At 40.8% G+C, this 21,983-nt stretch overlaps 1 protein-coding gene across 1 annotated transcript in view; it reads left to right on the top strand.

The window, feature by feature from the left end:
* The window catches only part of LOC132977394 (CUB and sushi domain-containing protein 1-like), a 455,723-nt gene that overhangs the window by 362,301 nt on the left and 71,439 nt on the right, over nt 1-21,983 (top strand). The window contains exons 33-42 of the mRNA XM_061041929.1: nt 7,306-7,422; nt 7,557-7,670; nt 9,562-9,657; nt 9,806-10,009; nt 10,398-10,522; nt 10,632-10,728; nt 11,922-12,026; nt 17,085-17,203; nt 17,567-17,636; nt 19,269-19,385. Of these exons, the coding sequence (XP_060897912.1) occupies nt 7,306-7,422; nt 7,557-7,670; nt 9,562-9,657; nt 9,806-10,009; nt 10,398-10,522; nt 10,632-10,728; nt 11,922-12,026; nt 17,085-17,203; nt 17,567-17,636; nt 19,269-19,385 (1,164 nt within the window). The remainder of the gene's footprint in view (nt 1-7,305; nt 7,423-7,556; nt 7,671-9,561; nt 9,658-9,805; nt 10,010-10,397; nt 10,523-10,631; nt 10,729-11,921; nt 12,027-17,084; nt 17,204-17,566; nt 17,637-19,268; nt 19,386-21,983) is intronic.

Below are 21,983 nucleotides of genomic sequence, written 5' to 3'. Positions count from 1 at the left end.
CTTCTTGAAAAGGGCTGGCAAAAAGAGAATTTTAGGGTTTGCTTACTGTTAGAATGTGTGTCTGTGGGATTCACAGAAAATCTGGTCCTGTTTTATTTCAGCTATGTCTGACTTCTTAGTGACTCCTCAATTTGACTCCTCTTTCTTGATTTTTGGAGTTTAACAAGCTGTGTTCTTAAAAACGCTGCTTGTAAGATCTGAAATATTAAACAAAATTAGAAATACCCTCAAAAGGCTGATTATTATCATTGTTTGTTATCAGGATTAATACAGTGTACATTTAGGGATTTAACTTCTCAACAAATCTGTTTTCTATGAAGGGATTTTTTGTTATGTTGCATATAGTCTTTAATATACATTCAGATTTCCTTGTTTCACAATGGGTATAAATGGACTTGATTGTGTATATGTGGAGTTCTTACATTGTTGTGATGAACTCACTGTCTGGAAAGTATAACTCATGTAAACTGTCCTGTTCATTGAGGTTAGAAAAACATCTCATTAAAGAAGTGCAACTCTGCTTTCAAAGTTTAGGACACTTTAGAAATATTTTCCTGTACTCCCACTACCAACCACACGCCCTGCTGTGTGTGTGTCTTAGCGTGTGTGCGTATTTGTGTGAGAGCAATGTGAAAATGAGAGGCAGACAGTGCGAGGTAGGACTACACAAGAGTTGTGTATGTGTGTGTTCCTGTGTATATGTGTGGATGATCAAAGCACATGGATGTGTGAGAGAAACAGGGTGACTTGCGTTGCATTTTTTATTTTTTTTTGCATTTATTTGTGTGTGTGTGTGTTTGTGTGTGTGTCAGAGGGTGTGAGTGATCAAAGCATGTGTGTGTGTGTGAGGGTTTGATAAGGCTGACACCTGAGCCTACAGCAGCACCACTGGGGAATTGTGGGTAGATCAAGAAAAGACCTCTAGACCTGAGGGTTTGAATGCAGCAGCACAAAAAGAATCAATCCAAAAAAATATCAATCGATATCAGTGCGCGGGATCAGTGGGAGTAGAGAGAGAGAGGGTGATTACTGTGATGCTTTAGGAAACAAAAAAGAAAGTAGTAAAGGATAGGAGTGGAGAGGAGGGGGACGAGTGGGTGGTAGTACAACAACTGTCTAGAAAAGGAGTAAAAACCAAAACCAAGTATTGCTATATTTTCCATTCCCAGTGTGTAAATTGGTTTTACTGAGTAAAGCTTATAGAACACGAGCCCAGCTCGTAATGTCCACACTCATGCTCTCATAGACTTTGACACATGTTCCTGATAAGTCCGCAGGGGCTCAGGACTGTGAAATCAGAAAGTGCTTCAGGCCTCTCTGGTGGACTGTTTGAGCCCTTTATTCACAGTTTCCACAAGAGTGAAACGCTGAAGACTTGGCTTGAGGGAATAACCCTCAAGGGTGGCGTCCGAAATCATCCAAGAGAGTGAAAAACTTTGTAGAAGCTGGAAAAATGATGTTCTCTATTTTTCTGTACTGAAGCTACATATGCTAATGTCCATTTGTCATTATCTGTTTTAAGCTGGGCATGAATTGTGCAAATTGTATCAGTTTCTGACCTGAATTTTGAGTCCCAAGACTGATTTTAAAGTCAGGCTGGATTCCAGCTTGATCGTGCGTCATTTGCCTTACAGGAGAGCACAAGGGGAAATCATGGCCCAATCAGCTGCTCCCGACCAGTTAGATGAATTTCTTGCATGTTTGACTGCACACTCTTGCACTTTGAAAGCAGAGCCATGAGTCTCCAACTTGAGGCCTTTTTTTTTTTACGATGAAAGCTCTCGTGCAAAATGGCAGACAGCACATGCAACGACAGGCATGCCTGTTTGGTACGTCGTCCCCCTCCCGTCATGAAAGAGCTGAACGAAAGAAATGTCGGCAGAAATCTGCTGTGAACCTTCACCTGCCAGCAAATAGTTGTTAAAGCTTGCAAGTTAGCTTGTTTGTTGGTGATGTGTTTTTGAGCTGTGGATTTGAGACAACACACAGATCTGACTTTCTATCTGTGAGCGTTTCCAAAATGAACTTGTCGACAATTTGTCCACGCTCTGTCCTGATGCAACACGCACAGTGTTAGCACTCAGGTTGTGCTTCACTTTCAGTTCGTACAGTGTGAGCACTTCAATCATGAACCTCGGTTGTGTGTTGTAAACTGTTTACACCCACAGTGTCAGCTTAAATTCCACATGCATACTATTGTACAGTGAATGCCCATCCTTAAGCAAACAACAACATTTGAGCAATTGTATATTTACTGTATTTAAATTCACTCTCCCGTCTAGGTGGCAACTCAGAAACCTTACAGTATATTAAAGTAACACATTATCCAAAAATACTTTTTCATTATCTGTTCTGCTAGAAAAAAATGTTCAGGCTATTATCATGTTTCAAAACTGGAACAACATTCATTTCTTTTAACAGCACGTTAATTCAAATCCTCACACTTAAGTGGCCACTAGCAGGCCTATGACTCATGCATCATATTAATCCCAAGTGCTGTCCCATTTATCATGCAGCCTTTTCAACCTTTGCACCCTCCCTGCTCTCACATTATCATTGAAGCCCAGAGGTGATGATGGCTAAAGTCTGTTTGGGATCACAGATGATGTTGTGGGTGGACATTGGGAGTGGGCCAGAAAAAGGTTTTTGCACTCCAGCAACCAAAACAAGACAAGCAGAGAGGAGGCTGGAAGAGGTGAGAACGAGCGGAGATAAGAAAATACCACAAGTGTGTGTGTGTGTGTCGACGGTGACAGATGTGCTTGTTGCTGCTTTTTTTCCACACGCACACACACTCAAGAAACCTGACACTAATTTCATTGACCTCTGCTGGCCTAATCTGCAGAGTAAATGTGTTCACGCCCACATGCTGTTCTCACATAAGGCCCGTGACTCTCTTGGGGGTGCTCAAGATGGATCAAGCTACAGACTGGTGGGTCTACTCGGCTTCCTGTGGGTCATGCAGTGGTAGTGGGGATTAATAGGCCTTTTGAAATCCCAGTACGCCGATACAGGAGATCCCACACTGTGCACTAGCTCAGCGGCGCATAAATTGATTCACTCAAGTTTTCCTCCTGCTGGGTTCTTTTTTTTTTTTTCTTTTTTTTTTTTGTCAAGATGAAGGAAAGTACTCCGAGGAGGGTGCAGCAGATCTGTCATCTCAGGTATAAAAATTATGTACTACTACACTAAGGCACTTTTCTAGATTGCTTTTCAAGTTTCTAATGTGATATACAGCTACCATATACCGCCTATCGCATATGAACTACTGCTTCATAGCATTATATGTGCTGCTACGAGACAATGCGGCTGCTTTTCAAAGCAGTGCACAATCGTCCAGTGATCAGCCAAATGCTTCACCTCTTTTTTCAAGATATTTTTCACGTTTTAAAGAATAAATCATAACTTTACAACCTTGGAAATAAATTAATGTTCCTTAATGCTGCTAGGCCTTTGGTTGGAAATCTGTTTTTTTCCCGCACACAAACACACAGACACGCACAGAAAGATCAAAAGCAATACTTTCTCAACATTATGTAACAATGCCTCTGAGACACAAGGGTCCAAGTGATATTCGGGCACAACATACATTTTCTGCTAAACTAAACATCTCTTGAGCCAAAAGCTGAGAAAGTAGCAGATGAAAGTAGTGATATGGTCACCATCTCTGAGTGCAGCGAGCAGTGCTCCCAGCAGCAGCAGCAGCAGCAGGAAGAAAAGAAATCTAAGAAGAGAAGCACGATTAAAATCTGAATGCTTCATTTCAACATGATGTCTGTAAATGACTGAAGCCAACAAAGCGAATGAAAGTGCGCATTGCTGCCAGAAGGGTTTGCTTGTTATGTTGTTATCATAGTTCTACAGTGGCTACAGTGTAGCCTGTAAGTATTACTATGTTTTGTACTGCTTTGGCTTTGTACCCTGCGAGCTGTTTTGAAGTGAACTGGATGGATGAGCAGCGTTGTTCCAATTTTAGGACGTTGCAGCAGAACAATGATCCTTGTGTACAAACAAGACAACCGATGAATATTTTATGGTCAAACAGAGGAGAGTGGCTATAGCTCTGCCAGATCAGTCACCTGACCTCAATCCAACCTATCATATTTTCTGGAAACATACAGTGTGTGAAGTTGGCTGCAGTACAGGCATGGCAGGACATCACTAGCATACCTAATGTATGTTGATATATGTGGGCCTCACTTATTTGATTTATTTATTTATGTATTCAGGGGAGTTTGTCTTTGAGCCAGGCTCTCTTTTTCGGAAGTGCGCTGATCACCCCCTCACACAGTTGCACACATTTACACCTGGAGACGCCACAGTCCAACGACCACAGTTTGATCTGCTGGCCGCAGCAGCTGGAGTTGACTCTGTGACTCACTGCCTGTCTGAGCACTATGCATTATGGAACTTTTGACCTTTCACTTTGGTGTCCATGTTTACAAGTTAGAGCAGCTACACAGCACAATTGATCTCAGGACTAGATGTCCTACCTATCCACACATGTTTCCAGATAAAAGATTTATGGATAGTTAAATCAACATCAACCAGCAACACAATATGTCACAGAAACAAACACTTCTCAACATTACCTGTATTCATTCAGATTGACCTCTAAACCAAAATGAAATGTACAATGATGGGATAATGATGGAATAAAACAACATTTTGGTTGAAGTTTTAAATATTTGTTTCAACAAGTTTAAACCCTTAAAACTGATTAGACAGATGTAGGAATACCTGCCTTCCCTATAAATACACTCAGTTATAATCTGAGCACCTGCACTTAAACGTTATGGTCATTTGTTTTGTGGCAGAAACCTCAAGCAGAACCTGACTCATGATGAACAGCCACCTGGTGACACTTTGTTGAGCTTGATAAATGGCACAGAGGGAGATACAGGAAGAAGGATAGAGACAAACAGACGAACAGCAACAACAACAACTATGAATAGGATAGAGTTATAGCTACTATGTCAGTGATAATGGTAAAATGATGTGTAGTATTAGCAATAACTACCAAGTATGTTAAATATAGAGGTCAAATTTGAGCAGCTCTAACAATAAGAAAGGAAAAAGGCAAAAGCCTTATCATATATAAAAGTGATCAGAACTGCTTTATCGCCTTTTTTATTTTCATTTGTTTGCTTTTTTGTTACAGTACCTGTATGAAAAAGTGCTATACAAATAAAGGGCACTGCATATTTTTATATATATATATATATACTTAATTAATCCCTGAGGGAAATTCTGGTTTTACACTCTGTTATGTTACGTGCTACACACTGCAGGGAGCGCACATGAGCGGTTGGGAGTTTCGGTGCCTTGCTCAAGGGCACCGCAATGGTACTTGGTACTCGGGAAGTACCCTGGAACCTCTCCAGCTACCAGACCTACTTCCATATTATGGTCCGCATCGGTACCTGAATGGGCAACCCTCAGGTTCCCAACCCAAATCCTACAGACTGAGTTACTGCCTTCCCAAACTGCAAAGGGCTTCTCAGGCTGACTTTGTGTGAGCCTAAAGTAACAATTTAACAAGGTCAAAACCTTTACGAGGAGATATATCATTACTTGTACAAAAATCTGTCCTAGAAATTGTGAAATAACTTTATTTGTACTACTTCAGATGGATTTATCCATTAAATGCTAAGTAGATTAAAAGGATAAATGGAGACAACACAAAACAGTTACTAGATGGAGCATGTGCTTTATCCGAGTCTTTGAGGTCCACGCAGAGTTATGATTTTAATTTCTAAGAAAGATCAAATCTTTCAAATGGAAAAGATTTCAAAAGAATTCCATGAAACATCAATAGATTATTTTATTAAAGCTGCAAGGCTGTCTCAATGCGACTTGAGACAGGATTTCAGACAAACACCGTCACATAAGACATTTCTTGTTATACATTGAATATTAATTGCTTATTAAGATCTTAGTAGGTATTAAAAGGATACTAATTAAAATTGTATATGACGCATGCTACGTTGCCTTTTCAGTATTGAGAAATCTCTTAAGTGATACAGCAGATGGCTCTTAACAATTCCAGGTATTTGCAGACAGATGGACTTTAACAGTAGTCAAAAAAGGTGAAATCACCAAAGTGCATTAGTGACTCAGTGAGCATCAGATTGAGTTCAAATTGAATGACCATGCGGCCATCACTCAGAGTGCCCTCTTTGTTTGCAACTATCACATTATCCAAAGTTGTCTATTTACTGCGACCTCTTTAATACCTAAAAGCTGATTTTTGTTCTTCATTTTTATGCTGAAAGTAATCAGTGCAGCTCCCCTGCACATCTTGAAATAATGTGTTTATGCTTTGCCTGCTGAGGTTTCTGCAGAATATATCGAAAGGTAATTAAAAACACTCCTTTCCCACTGCAACCCTCTTTTAATACATCTGCACAAAGCTGCAGCTGCTCTTTAAAGGTGAATAATTTCCCACACATGGCCATTGAACGCTGTGTGAACATTATTAAGTGCACAATGCTTCCCTAAATGCATATGTATAAAGAAGAAAGCAACACCTTGCGGACATTAAGACGTGCTTTTAGTAAGGCCTTTTCAGATTGGTGAGTCGGTCTGAGAGAGAACAGTCCTGTGTTTAGGCACAGAAATTGTATTAAAGTAAACATGTGCTACATTTTACATGTAAATATAGCAGAAAGCTATGCTTTGCAAATGTCTCTGAGTCATGACTGTCGACAATGAGTGAGAAAGTCCCACCAGCTTTATTGTTGTCGGAGCCATGTTAACATGCTGACTCCTCTCCTTGCATTTGAAAGCTGTTTTAGTCAAGAACTAAAGAAAAGACATACTCACTTCTTATTTTGATGTCACATAAGCATTTTTAGATTACGCTGAAGCTACGAGCTAACGAAAGTGTGCTAACATTAGCCTGCTTACACAACAATGCAGGCCACAGGCAAATGCAGCTTGAGCGAAGGACAAGTCGGTCCGCCGCTTGCGCTAAACTCCTCCGTGCGAACTGGATTGGAGGGGGGTTGGAGGTGTGTTGCTGCAGGATTTTAGCATGGCGGAGGTTCAGCCAAACAGCAGTTTGTTCTGGTTTCATGTTGGCGCTCAAAGGCGACATCTACTGGATCAAAACGTCACACATTCTTCCTTTAGGCATGCTAAAGGACTGTGAAGCTGATGCCCTCTCTTCTGAGGATTTACACTGTGCAGTCACCATAAACAGTACATGTAACATGGGCTATACATTTGTTTCCTGCATTGGTGTAAAATGTGACTTTCGTTTCAGGACTGTTTAGTTTAAAAAAGTCATTCTCTTTTGGACAGCTCCATGCGGAGGACAGTACGGAGGATCTGAAGGAGTTGTTCTGTCACCAAACTATCCTTTGAACTACACCACAAGGCAGACCTGCTCCTACTCCATCAGCGTGTCCCCTCAGTTTGGTGAGTACAGAAATGAGCACACAGTGTATGTGGAAAACAAAAGATGCTGTAAATGAAACACCCAAGTAAAAGTAACTAACTTTTTTTTTTTTTCCTACATGTTTTTATTTTCTGTCCTTTTTTGTCTCCGTCAGTTGTGTTTGGCCAGTTTGCTGTTTTTCAGACAGCGATGAATGACTCCGTGGAGCTGTTTGACGGAGCCAATGAGAACGCTCGGTTGCTCAGCTCCCTGGCGGGGTCGCATTCAGGTGAGTCTTCACTCGTCAGGTATAACTGTTAAACACATCTTTTCTTTATCATTTTGACTCAGCATGAGATTAAGTTCCAATGTTTTAAAAGTTTACCCCAGTTTCCCCCTTTTTTTTTTCTATGCTCCTGAGCACATCTTTGAAGAAGATAAAATAATGAAATCATCTGTAAGGAAGCAGCTCTTGGGGGCTGTAGAACACGGCAGCAGTAGTTGTTATCACAATTTACTTGACAGTGATGTATTTGGTGGAAATCCATTATGGGTTATCTTTACAAGAGGAAATCAGCGGTGGAAAGCGCCTCAGTGGGGCCCGTACAATATAAAGTCGAGCTGATACTCCTCAACACAATCCTCCCTGGGTTTCTACAATCCTCCAACTTTGAGTCATCCCAGCTTGGCAACTTTCAGTCACTGCACAGTGACTCCCTCTGCATGGATGGAGATCGTAACATGAGCCAAAATCGATGTATATGACATTGTAAGAAGAAAAAAATATGAGGAAATATTGATTAACAGATTTGTAAGCAAAATGTGCCGGCATCGCCTCAGAGTTTGGTGTTCTCCTGTTGAGTGTAATGGCCAGGGGGCACGCTGCAGGGGAATCCCACAGGAATCGTCATTTAGTTTCTTTTCTATAAAAATCAGGGCTTTTTCAATATTTCCTCTGGATTGTTTATTCAGTTGGGTGCGTATGAGTACGATTAGCTTTTTTTTTTATATCTGAGAGGAGTACGGTTTGCTGCTAAAATCATGATCAAACTCTGGATAGATCTGATGGTTCTCTGAGGTATTCCTTTCTATTTCATACACACAGGTTTACATTTTGACTTTTCTTTTCTCTCATTGTACCTTTCTCCTTTTTCGTGTTTATCCAGCTGCTTGATTCATAGTTATAGTCACTTTTTTGTCGAAATGTAGAGTAGCTACACACTCAACATATTTCTCTTTAGTGATCTTCATTAGTTCAGAGAAAGGAATCTGGTATATCTGATGAAAGTGGGTGGCTTATTTCTTAAAGTTAATTTGGGTTTGAAGACCTCCTTTTCACTAAAACTGGCAGCACAGAAAGAAACACACCCGGCTTTACAGAACAGTGTTAGCCGCATCATTACCATATCACACGCGCGTCCACACATGCACACAAGCACACACACAGTTTAACAGTTTTGGAGCACATTGTTCCAGCTATCTGACTGATTATCCTGACACACAAACATAATAGCACACATACACACATTCCAAACTTAAAGCATACACACACACACACACACACACACACACACATCTCGATGCAGCTAATGATGGTTCCAAATGTCAGCCACACCAGAGCATGTTATTCTCATTTATCACTGTTACTGGGTTTGCTTGTGTAGCCTGTGCATATAAATCTGTGTGTGTGTGTGCATGTACTTTGTGTTTGTGTGTGTGTGTGTGTGTGTGTGTGTGTGTGTGTTTGTTTGTGCATTCTTATTATTGTAAGGACCGCATTGTAGCCTGAGGTGAAAATGAATAAGAAACCTCGCTTAGTGCTGAGTTATGAATGTAAACTAGCACAGCTAAATGTAGGGTTATGAGTGTCAGTGGAGCAGGCAGGCTGTGCAAGAATGTGTGTGATCGTGTGTGTTGTGTTGGTGTGTGTACCTGCTCATATGTCTGTTATGGTCTGTGTCTCAATTGTCTGTACTTTGAAAAAAAAAGAAAGAAAACACATAAAGCGGTGTTCTTTGGAGAGTAATTTGAGAAGTTTTAAGCATAAAAAAGGATTTGTAATTTATCATGAATGTGTGTGTGTGTGTGTGTGTGTGTGTGTGTGTGTGTGTGTGTGTGTGTGTGTGTGTGTGTGTGTGTGTGCGTGCGTGCGTGCGTGTGTTTGTAATTGTGTGTCCCAGGTGAGACATTGCCATTGGCAACATCCAATCAGATCATGCTGAGGTTCAATGCTAAGAGTGGCCAGTCAGCTAGAGGCTTTCACTTCGTCTACCAAGGTAACTCTTTTTCTCTCACATATTCACCTAAACACAATAAGTCTTACTCAACTCACGTTCAATGTAAAAATCTTTTTGTATCTGTATTTCTCTTATTTTCTCATTTCATTCTTCCTATTCTATGTGTTCTTTCCTTTCATTGCGGTAGCTGTTCCCCGCACCAGTGACAGTCAGTGCAGCTCAGTGCCAGAGCCTCGGTATGGCAGACGGATCGGTTCAGAGTTCTCTGCTGGATCTGTGGTTCGCTTCGAGTGCAGTCCAGGGTATCTGCTGAAAGGATTCAGTGCCATCCGGTGCCAGGCCGTGCCAGGTGCTCTCGCACAGTGGAACGCAACAACACCCACCTGCATTGGTAAGGCTGCCTGACCCTGAATGTGTAAGAATGTAAACAGCATACAAAAAAAGTAGGTCCATTGTAAGAAATCAATCCTTTCTATAAATCATCCACTGTCAAAGTGAGGATTCTGACATTATTCCTAACAAACCAAATGTATGCCTACGTGAAATCTCTGTCTGCTGTGAGCAAGCCTTTTGCAAACAGTATAAACTGTCACCTCAGTTTCTGCCATAAATAATGTTTGTTATCATATTTCCTCTCTCTCTGGTCCCATGTAGTGCTCATTTGATCACCATATTGTCACAGAGTAGGCACAGCCATATCCCAGCAACCTGTCCCTCCTGTTAGCCACTTAGTTGATAGAGATTGTCAAGAAATGTACATTTTATATTTTTCATTCTAGTTCCCTGCAGCAGCAATTTAACTGAACGTCGGGGTACAATACTGTCTCCTGGCTATCCTGAACCTTACCCAAACAGTCTCAACTGTCTGTGGAGGATACATGTCAGTGAAGGGGCTGGAATTCAGGTATAGATGTGTATGCACTCAGAAATAATTCAAATTAATCAACAACAACTCTGGAAGATACAAAAAAAAACCTGATTTTGTTCATTTATTTCCACTGTTTGCTATTTAGATCCAAGTGATGACGTTTGCGACAGAGCACAACTGGGACTCTCTGGAGATCTATGACGGAGGAGACATGACAGCTCCTAAATTAGGGTCATTTTCTGGTATGACAATACTTTCACACACACACACACCCACACACACACACACACACACACACACACACACACACACACACACACACACACACACACACACACGCACACACACGCACACACAAACTTGTGTTCAGTCACCCACGCACACAAACACTCTGGAGATCCATGATGGATGAGATATGACAGCTCCTAAACTATAGATACAAACACACACACACACACGCACATTAAGACTGACTGACACATACGCACACACAAATACACACACACAGAAGATGTATGAGGAATTAGATAAGACAGGTTTCAACTATAGATACACACACACACACACACACACACACAGGGTGCACTGGGGATCTATGATGGATGAGTTTTAATAATAAAAAATATCATATATATGTCCTAAATACATTTCTTTAAAACTCAGATTTCCTGGCAGTCAGGGAGAGGAAGACAAGAAAAGTAGGAAGGGATGGGGAGGGGGAGGGGAGCAGGGGGGGTTCACTGAGAGTTTGAGTGAAGGATGGAAGAAAAAGTGAGAGAACGAAAAAGAGGGGGATGAAGACGACAAGGAGGGATAAAGAATGATCTAACCTTTTACGATTTCCCAGTGGAGTTTCCCCTGTGACCTGCCCTGAGCACATACCTGTCACACACCTATCACACATAAAACATGCCGCCCATAGGGCAACACACACACACACATTAACACACGCACACACACACACACACACACACACACACAAATGTGCCCTTCTCAAGAAGGCACACTGGGGAGCTGCCCACTCTAACCACAGTGATCTGGTGGCTGGCCACTGAGCAGCTTCACTGGGGCCGAGGAGGGTTGTTCACTCGAGGACACTCAAATGTTAGCAGTCCGTGGGGGGGAGCAGGGGTCACTACCTTTCTCTACACATAATTTCCCAGATGGCCAAAGAATTTAAACAAGACTTATGGTCAAAGTCTTGTTTGCCAAAATAGTGTCACCATTTATTTTGTTTGACATCTCTTTCTATATGCTCATCATTGTCTGACATGAACTATTTTGCTGTTGTGTTTTCTTACCATGTGCTACGCGTTTAACTGCAAAACACTTTTGTCAGAATATTGTGGATTGTATATGAAAAATTATCAGCTTGTTTCTATCTGTAAACATCAACTGTTTATGTTTACTCTGTTTATCTGTTTGTCTTGTACAGGAACCACTGCACCCGCCCTCCTTAACTCAACGTCCAATCAGCTTCTTCTGCACTTTCAGAGTGACATCAGTGTGGTGGCAGCAGGTTTCCATCTCGAATACAAGAGTAAGTTAACAGACAGACAGACACACAGACAGACAGACAGACAGACACACAGACAGACAGACAGATAGACAGACAGACAGACACACACACACACACACAGACAGACAGACAGACAGAAAACTAGGGAGTGAATACTGGGTGCGTTCTCACCAGAGACCACAAACCCACAGACACAAACTCATACTTTTTTTGCAGCCGAAGCTTCAACATCAAATAACAAGAATCAGTGACCTGAACTGGTATTGCCTTAAAGCATACACACAAAAATTTGAACTCACACACACACACACACACACACACACACACACACACACACACACACACACACACACACACACAGAGAACACACCTACAGGGACCTAAATAGAAACAAGTGGAGTCAGACACATACATACACAAGTGGTTTTGCTCGTGTCTTTCATGCAGACAAAGACAGACGAAGGTATAGACCTGCATATTAACATCATGCATTTACACACATACACACCTGTCAGGGCATGGCTGTGCTTTTCAGGCCTTTGTAGTTGTTTTGGCTTACATTCACTTCTAGATCAATGAGCATGTCCCCTTTCCTGAGTACATGTGAGTGTTGTTGTGTGTTTGAACATGCATTCGTGTGTGCATGTGCGTGTGTGTGTGTTTAGTGCACACATTTGTGGCTCAATAGTCTGAAAACCCAACAGTCATGTCTGAGGCAGTTCATTATGTCTAGTTCCTGTACTTTTGATAAAATGTATTTCTGAGTGTGGTTACTCTTCTATTAGTGGCTTTTATTATCAGATGACCCATACATGACAACTACATTTCAAGTGGGTTTCTTCAAAAACCAATAAACACAATAAAACAATAAAATTTAAAAAAAAATGGTACCGGCTCTGAGAACAGCCACTCTTTGATTTTCATGTTCTTCACATTTATTTGGCTTAGGCCTGCTGCACATATGAGTTGGAAGCAGTGCAAGTGTTTTTTTGTTTTTTTTGGTCTATTTGGCCTTTTCCTCTCCAAAAAGTTGAGTTTCTAGTTTCCATTGATGGAAGGAAGGATCATATACGTTACCAGGGTGTGATTTGCCGGGGGGATGGGGGGATTTCCGCCCCACTGGTCTACATATCCCTGCCCCTGCTGAATTAATTTTATCTCCGGTGGGGACAAAAAGTGTGTTTTGTAGATGTTATTCCATTGGATTACACATAGCATTGAAATAAAGGCAAATATTGTCATTACAGCGCCGTGTAGCGGACTCTGTTGCTTCGGCCGCTACTTCCGCGTTGTTTTTTTACGTCACGTCTTACCTCCCACCCCCTCCCCTCTGACAGGGAAAGTCTCCCGCTGAGAGAGGCATAGCCAGGTCAGGAGAATCTCCGGAGCGGTCCTCCTGTAATTATCTAGATATTATCTGGAGTGCTTTAGAATAACAAGCTAAGCCTGTCAATGGCAAAAACAAACACTTTTAGTGGACGTACTTTGATCGGCACATTTGCCCTAAAGCAGCCATTTGCAGCTGTTGGCTGTGGCGATCTACTGGACCGATTCCAAAACTTTTTGTAGCCTACCTATTCGTCATTAAGACACCAAAATATATAAAAAATAATGCCCAGGTTTAAAAAATACCAAAGTTATCCTAAATATTATACTATTTGTAGAATTAGATTCAAGTGGTGACTGGTAGCCCAATTGTTTCCGACTTGTGTGAACCAAACATTTCAATTATCTCCAGAGCATTGTAAAGTCCAAAAGTCAAAATTTACTGAAAAAAGATCAATGTAATCATTTCTAAAATTCACAACATGTTTTTATCTAACAAAACTTTCTGTTTCAATTATATTTGTTTGCATTTAGCCTTTCAAAAACAATATTTTCACTGCGTTCAAAAAACTTTTTTCTCTCCCACTACGCACCTGTATTAACGGGAAGGTCTCGAAATAATCCAGCGGCACCATAAATTATATTCATTAAAGGCTAAAAGGCTTCAAAGTCTATAGGCCCAATGTAATTCATATTTTTTTCATGAATAAAAACATTTCAAAAACATTCCCCCCTCTGTTAATTTTACGTCACCTCAGTTATTTGTTAAACCAAGACCCAATGTGAGCTCCAACTCAAGCTGGGTCCACATTAAATTCAGCTCTCTGTGCCACAATGTGTATTATCCAAGTGAATCAAACTTCAAACTTACAACTTCCATGGTGCCCTTTTTGCATCATTTCCTGCCTCCTAAGACCCCTGCTGTGAGGGACGTGTGAAAAGCAACTTAAGAACATTTCAGCGATGGGTTATTATGACTTTTCTTTGGAATTTTTTTGGGAAATTTTGTAAAAAGAGGCTTTTAAAAAATAAAATGTATGACTGCTGCTTGTTCAGTTGTGGTGCTTTATGCTGCTGCCACATTCGTTGTTAACATCAAACACAATCTGAGTCTGTTGGATCAAGTTGGTCTGCGCTTGCATCCTTTTTCATGTTGGGTTTCTTTTTTTTTTTTAAAGAACATTACAGTATGCAAAGAGATTTTTGGAAAGTTTTTCACAGGTCATTCTTCAGGAATCCAAATTCTGTGGTTTTTAAAGACATCTTGTCAAGATTTATTCCAGTAACCAGCACCTTATCTTCACTTTGAGTAGATGGGAACACAGTGACATATCTCCTTTTCTGAAATCACATTGTGGGTCACAATGAAAAAGCAAGCGTAGCATCAATCTGTGCCTTTTTCTTTTGTGTTTGCTGCCCTTTGTGTATGTTTAGCCTTGATGATGTTGACTTCTGCCTCTTCCTGTTTTCACACGAAAAGAACAAGTTGTAGCACAGCACAGGGGGAGTAGAGAAGGAAAAGGGCACACAGTAAGGGAGCGATATCTTATGTAAGAAGAGTTGAAAACAAACACAGAGAAACACAGATGTCTTCTTATAAAGAATAATCATCTTATCTTTTTTTTTTCTATGTCTATGTCTTGTTCTATGGTCAAAACATAGTGTTAGTCAGCAAGTAGGCTATAGGCTGTTATCACAGAAAGCCCAGTCCAAGTACAGCAGTCTGAGAGTTGACATTTTTCCATGATTACCTAAAAAGTATAGCACACATCCTACCAAAGTAAGAGCTTTTTCAGGACTCATATTTAAATAGTGCTCATGTCAAACTGAGTGCCAACACATTAATCCAAAACAGAAGATAATCAAAGTTAACCTCTTCAACAAATGATGCTTTGTACCTTTTCCTTTTAGAAACAAAGTTTAACAAGGTCAATCATTAATTGATAATACTGATTTGACAATAATTATAATTATCCCTCCATTGTTTTTTCCAATGTCTCTTCATGGAAACTTAAAGAAAACAGAGAGACTTATATACGTCTAAACAATAGGCTCCTTCCCATGACTTTATGCTTAATTATTTCAACTGAAAAACATGGAACGTGGAACTATTTGTTTTGTGTTTCTGACACAATATGTTCCTGCACTGACTCCACTGTGACAAGTGTAGAAACTAAAAACTAAAGGTAAAAGAAAAACCAACCTTTGAGCTGCTGTGCTTGAAAACGTTCCCCCTTTTAGCTCGTAGAAGTGGACTAAATGCTCTGCTGGGCACACGTCTGTGACTTTGATGATGATGTTCCCATAACTTTAATCTGACTTAAGGGACAGTCTTCTAAAGGGCAGAGTGAGACAGCTCTCTCTTGTGTCTATGTTTAAGTAAACAGAGACCGAAGTATAGTTGATCCAGTTAGACTTAAATGCTGACACTGTCTAGTTGTAGTCCAGTGGCCCTAGTGGAGCGCTTTGTGGTCCTGTCAGCATTTTACAGAGCATCGCTGCTCTGTCATAACCCGGGAACACAGGGAGCAGTTTGCTAGCACAGAGAGAGAGAGAGAGAGAGAGAGAGAGAGAGATACGGCCGGCTTAATGGAATAGTTTCATTGATCAGTAGTCCTGACAGCCTGCTGATGCTTCGCCTGATAAAACACTGTTTGTGCCTGCGTGTGTGTCTCAAAGTTACTGTCTCACGCAGCTATTTCACTTATGCTACATCCAAAATAAGCCCCCCTAAAGTCTCTTTGCAAACACACACTGGTGTAACAGTCAGCCATACATACACACTCACACAGAACCCGACTGGGCAACCTGTGTGTGTGTGTGTGTGTGTGTGTGTGTGTGTGTGTGTGTGTGTGCTCAGCGCGATCACATCGTTTTGCTGCTAGGAGAGTAGATAATGAAGCAACCAGACTAGAAGCAAACACACACACACACATTCTGTCCGCTCTATCCCCTTATTTTACTCTCTATCCCTCATCCGCCCTTGTGTTGTCATGGTAACTGCTCTAGGGCAGTCTCCTGCGGAAGTTTCCAAGTGAAACACACACGCGCACACGCACACACACACACTTGTGAACACACAGATAGTGATGCTGTTTGATAAAGGGCCTTCCGCTTTCAAACTTATTAAGGATGTGTTTAACCCTGATTGTGTTGGGAATTCACAACCAAAGTCATTATGGTACATTCACATGTTTTTGAAGCTCATTTCAGAGGCTGCTCTCACCTCTGAGCTTTTGTTATTGTACAAGCTGTTCATTTTTTTGTAATATCTTACGAACACTAAACACTAAGAGCTTTTGGTAATAAATCTGCCACATTAGTTTCTCTGTTAAATTAATCTAAATATTGTAAACATTTGCTATGTGCTGAAAAACTGTAAAATGTACCCAAGAGACGATACTTTCTTTATATTGCAAAAAAGTACCATATAGATGACCTGCAGTGATTTCACCTTAATGTCTTTTTAGACATCCAAAGAAAAGACAGAGTAGAAAACAGAAGAGGGGATGTGTTTCCTGTCATAGCCATGTTTCAGTGAATCATCATGAATTGAAATGTAAAGGTTTATAAATCAGTTTGTGCTAAATTGACTTGAGAAGTGATAATAATGTCCCATTCAGTGTTTTCTTTTCTGTCCATACTTATCTTGATTCCTTTGTTGACGACAACTAAAAACCTTAAGACAAAAGGAATTATATTGAAGACAGTTTACCGTGCTTACGTTTTTTCCCCTCTCTTATTGAACTTTAGCTGTTGGTCTCACCACCTGTCCAGAGCCAATGATTCCAGCCAACGGCATTAAAGCAGGAGACAGATATATGGTCAATGAGGTGGTAGCCTTCACCTGTGAACCTGGATACACATTACAGGTAACGGTCACAGACACACAGACTCACCAATATACAGTTGTATTATACACGCATACATTTTTAAGTTTCTAGCTGCGCATGGTTAAAGGCAGGTATTATTTCACTTAAAGTTTGATTTTTTTAAACGTTGTTTATTAGAAGAACTGTACATATTATGACGCATAACTTTTGTACAAACATACATATTGGTCTATTGGTCTAAAATCGTCAACAGTTCAATTTCCAATCGCAAAAAAAATACGCTGAGAATGTACATTTTGTCCTATTTTTTTCTTCACTATTGAAATTTTAATAGAAAATGAACTACTCTGTGGATGAAAATCTGTGTCTAAAACCTAAGCTCTCTTATATTTTCTTTTTCAGGGCCACTCACACATTTCCTGCATGCCCGGGACAGTGCGTCGATGGAACTACCCACCTCCTCTTTGTATAGGTAACACACACACATACCATACACACATACAAACACGCACAAATGAATGATTGATCCATTCATAAGATATGGGAAAAGAAATATGTCTCTCAAATGTGAGGCTCACATTTAAGTAAAAAGGCCGGTGAAGAAGCATTCAAGTAGAAAAGATGTGAGCTCATCTCTGTCGAAAGTCGACACTGTGACAGGTTTATAGTCAAGTTTTGTTCAGAGGTCATCGGAAAGCTCCTTTTGAGGAATTTTTACACATTTAATTTTAAGGGTGATATATATCAAAAAGTGTTTTAACTCACTGTTTACATAATGTGTGGAATTCTACAATAACACATTTTAGAACATGTATAAAGGCAGCTCTTTTCTCATGAGGAAAAATAGGTAAAAAAGGTATTTTTTAATTCAAACCTAAGAGTTACCAATAGTGAAGGACTCTGGCTTTGCCATTCACTGAAACAGAACCAGAAGATCATTGAACATCTTACTCCTCTGCCAAATGAAGTACATCACAGTAGCATGCAACAGGAATATGACTTTTTCATCAAATGAATCAGAAGTATGGCTGAATGAGGACGAGTGGTGGGAATATTTAATAATGTCACCTGAAAGTCAGATTTGTCAAAGTAAGCAACTTCTCGACTGACAGGAGGTCAGCGATCTTTCAGATCAATAAACCTCCAGGAACAGAACAGCACACAAACAGATTTTTTTTTTTTTTTCATGTGCTGAGAGCCAAACGTCCTTACTTCTGCAACAGTGTTTTTGATTACATTAGTGTTCAGGTTTAGGCCTGAATAATTCAGTCCTCAGGGAAACTTGTAGCGAGTCTGGGGAGCCCATTCCAGTTAAACTCAACCTTGAAATGTCGGGTATACTAAACCCAGCCCTGCCCAACACTCTGCAGTGTGAGTCAGTCTTATTATTCTCTCTCAGCCAGATACAAGGTGATCACACATTCATGTCCAAATCTGTTAATTAAAGGGAGAATCGAGTACTGATTTGTCCAATATTGTTTAAAAAAGCATATACAGTATGTATATAACTAAGTGGCCACCTAAAAAAGTTCCATCCATCTTATTCTAACACAGCTGTCCTACCACGATATACATCTTTATATGGATGTAAAGTTCTTTTCACTTTTTTCTAGACTGTCAAAGGTGTTTAAGTTTTAAGGTGCATTACATGTTTGTCTATAGAGAGGTCATTCAATAAAATTATATTCACCTTCTGAATTGATGAAATGCTGCACCCAGACCAGTAAACAATTAATCCATAATCTACTAGACAACATTTTTGAAGGATAAACATTTCAAAACTTAAAGGAGTGTCCATAAAAAAGTATTTTCAACCAATTACATATATTTTATAGCCAAGCTATTGCATTACATTTTAAAACATTGCTCTAGGTAAAAGTTAAGAGTAACGGGTGCCTCTTGAGTGTGAATATTTATACTGCTACTATCCCTGTAAAGGTTCTTCTAACCCCTTTGGTTGCTGTTTGTTTCTGTCATTTTGAACACTTTGGGCTCTTCGCTGCAGCCTAACCTTCTTCCTGCTGCAGCACAGAGGATAAAGTGATGATCCTTCAGTACGCTGTTGTCTATTTTAACAATGTGTTTGCTCTGCCTGTGTTGTCAGCTCGTTGCGGCGGGGTGTTGTCTGAGATGAGTAGTGTCATCCTTAGTCCAGGTTTCCCTGGCAACTACCCTGGCAACCTGGACTGCACCTGGCAAATCAACCTGCCAACTGGATATGGTAAGTGTTGTGGGACGGAAGAGCATTCCTAAAAAGACTGTGTCACTTTCGGTACATCTGTTGATATAGTTTGAAAACGCAGAGCTCCTTTTTTTAGCACGGAATCAGCAGCAGCAACACATGGTTTATTGAATGCTTCACCACATGTTTAATTAGAGGCTGACACATGGTGTGTGTGGTTTAATGACCACAGTAACTGATGGTTGGAATTGCACGCATTCTTAACCCTTTGTGGGCATGGTGTGTGTCTGTGTGTGTGTGTGTGTGTGTGTGTGTGTGTGTGTGTGTGTGTGTGTGTGTGTGTGTGTGTGTGTGTGTGTGTGTGTGTGATACAGATCTGAGGTTTTAGAGGAGTTGGATCATGAAAGAGGTTGGTACTGGAGGAGGTTTTCTAAAGTCTGCAGTCATTAGATTTCACTGTAACAGAAAGTCTTCAGGAATATCTATATATCTATAATATCTATATCTATATCTAAAATATAACAAAGAGAGAAATGACACATCAGCACGCACTGTCCTTCACATTAAGAGTCTGAAACTGATCCAGACTCCATCGGGCGCAGCAGTGTACTGTGATTTTTCCATAGGATACTGTACTCTGATTGGTCCATAGGTTGGTGTACTGTGATTGGTCCATAGGATACTGTACTGTGATTGGTCCATAGGTTCGTGCACTCTGATTGGTTCATAGGATACTGTCCTGTGATTGGTCCATAGGATAGTGTACTCTGATTGGTCCATAGGATACTGTCCTGTGATTGGTCCATAGGTTCGTGCACTCTGATTGGTCCATAGGATACTGTCCTGTGATTGGTCCATAGGATAGTGTACTCTGATTGGTCCATAGGATACTGTCCTGTGATTGGTCCATAGGTTCGTGTACTCTGATTGGTCCATAGGATACTGTACTCTGATTGGTCCATAGGATAGTGTACTCTGATTGGTCCATAGGATAGTGTACTCTGATTGGTCCATAGGATACTGTCCTGTGATTGGTCCATAGGTTCGTGTACTGTGATTGGTCCATAGGATAGTGTACTCTGATTGGTCCATAGGATAGTGTACTCTGATTGGTCCATAGATTCGTGTCCTGTGATTGGTCCATAGGATAGTGTACTCTGATTGGTCCATAGGATAGTGTACTCTGATTGGTCCATAGTGTACTGTCCTGTGATTGGTCCATAGGATACTGTCCTGTGATTGGTCCATAGGTTCGTGTACTGTGATTGGTCCATAGGATAGTGTACTCTGATTGGTCCATAGGATAGTGTACTCTGATTGGTCCATAGATTCGTGTCCTGTGATTGGTCCATAGGATAGTGTACTCTGATTGGTCCATAGGATAGTGTACTCTGATTGGTCCATAGGATAGTGTACTCTGATTGGTCCATAGTGTACTGTCCTGTGATTGGTCCATAGGATACTGTCCTGTGATTGGTCCATAGCTTCGTGTACTGTGATTGGTCCATAGGATAGTGTACTCTGATTGGTCCATAGGTTCGTGTCCTGTGATTGGTCCATAGGTTCGTGTACTCTGATTGGTCCATAGGATACTGTACTCTGATTGGTCCATAGGTTCGTGTACTCTGATTGGTCCATAGGATAGTGTACTCTAATTGGTCCATAGGATAGTGTACTCTGATTGGTCCATAGGATACTGTCCTGTGATTGGTCCATAGGTTCGTGTACTCTGATTGGTCCATAGGATACTGTACTCTGATTGGTCCATAGGATAGTGTACTCTGATTGGTCCATAGGATAGTGTACTCTGATTGGTCCATAGGATACTGTCCTGTGATTGGTCCATAGGTTCGTGTACTGTGATTGGTCCATAGGATAGTGTCCTCTGATTGGTCCATAGGATAGTGTACTCTGATTGATCCATAGGTTCGTGTCCTGTGATTGGTCCATAGGATAGTGTACTCTGATTGGTCCATAGGATAGTGTACTCTGATTGGTCCATAGGATAGTGTACTCTGATTGGTCCATAGTGTACTGTCCTGTGATTGGTCCATAGCTTCGTGTACTGTGATTGGTCCATAGGATAGTGTACTCTGATTGGTCCATAGGTTCGTGTCCTGTGATTGGTCCATAGGTTCGTGTACTCTGATTGGTCCATAGGATACTGTACTCTGATTGGTCCATAGGATAGTGTACTCTGATTGGTCCATAGGATAGTGTACTCTAATTGGTCCATAGGATAGTGTACTCTGATTGGTCCATAGTGTACTGTCCTGTGATTGGTCCATAGTGTACTGTCCTGTGATTGGTCCATAGGATAGTGTACTCTGATTGGTCCATAGGATAGTGTACTCTGATTGGTCCATAGGATAGTGTACTCTAATTGGTCCATAGGTTCGTGTACTCTGATTGGTCCATAGGATACTGTACTCTGATTGGTCCATAGTGTACTGTCCTGTGATTGGTCCATAGGATACTGTCCTGTGATTGGTCCATAGGTTCGTGTACTCTGATTGGTCCATAGGATACTGTACTCTGATTGGTCCATAGTGTACTGTCCTGTGATTGGTCCATAGTGTACTGTCCTGTGATTGGTCCATAGGATAGTGTACTCTGATTGGTCCATAGGATACTGTA

Source organism: Labrus mixtus, chromosome 1 (genome assembly GCF_963584025.1).
Source record: "Labrus mixtus chromosome 1, fLabMix1.1, whole genome shotgun sequence".
NCBI lineage: Eukaryota > Metazoa > Chordata > Actinopteri > Labriformes > Labridae > Labrus > Labrus mixtus.
This window is presented reverse-complemented; position numbering and strand designations above follow the sequence as displayed.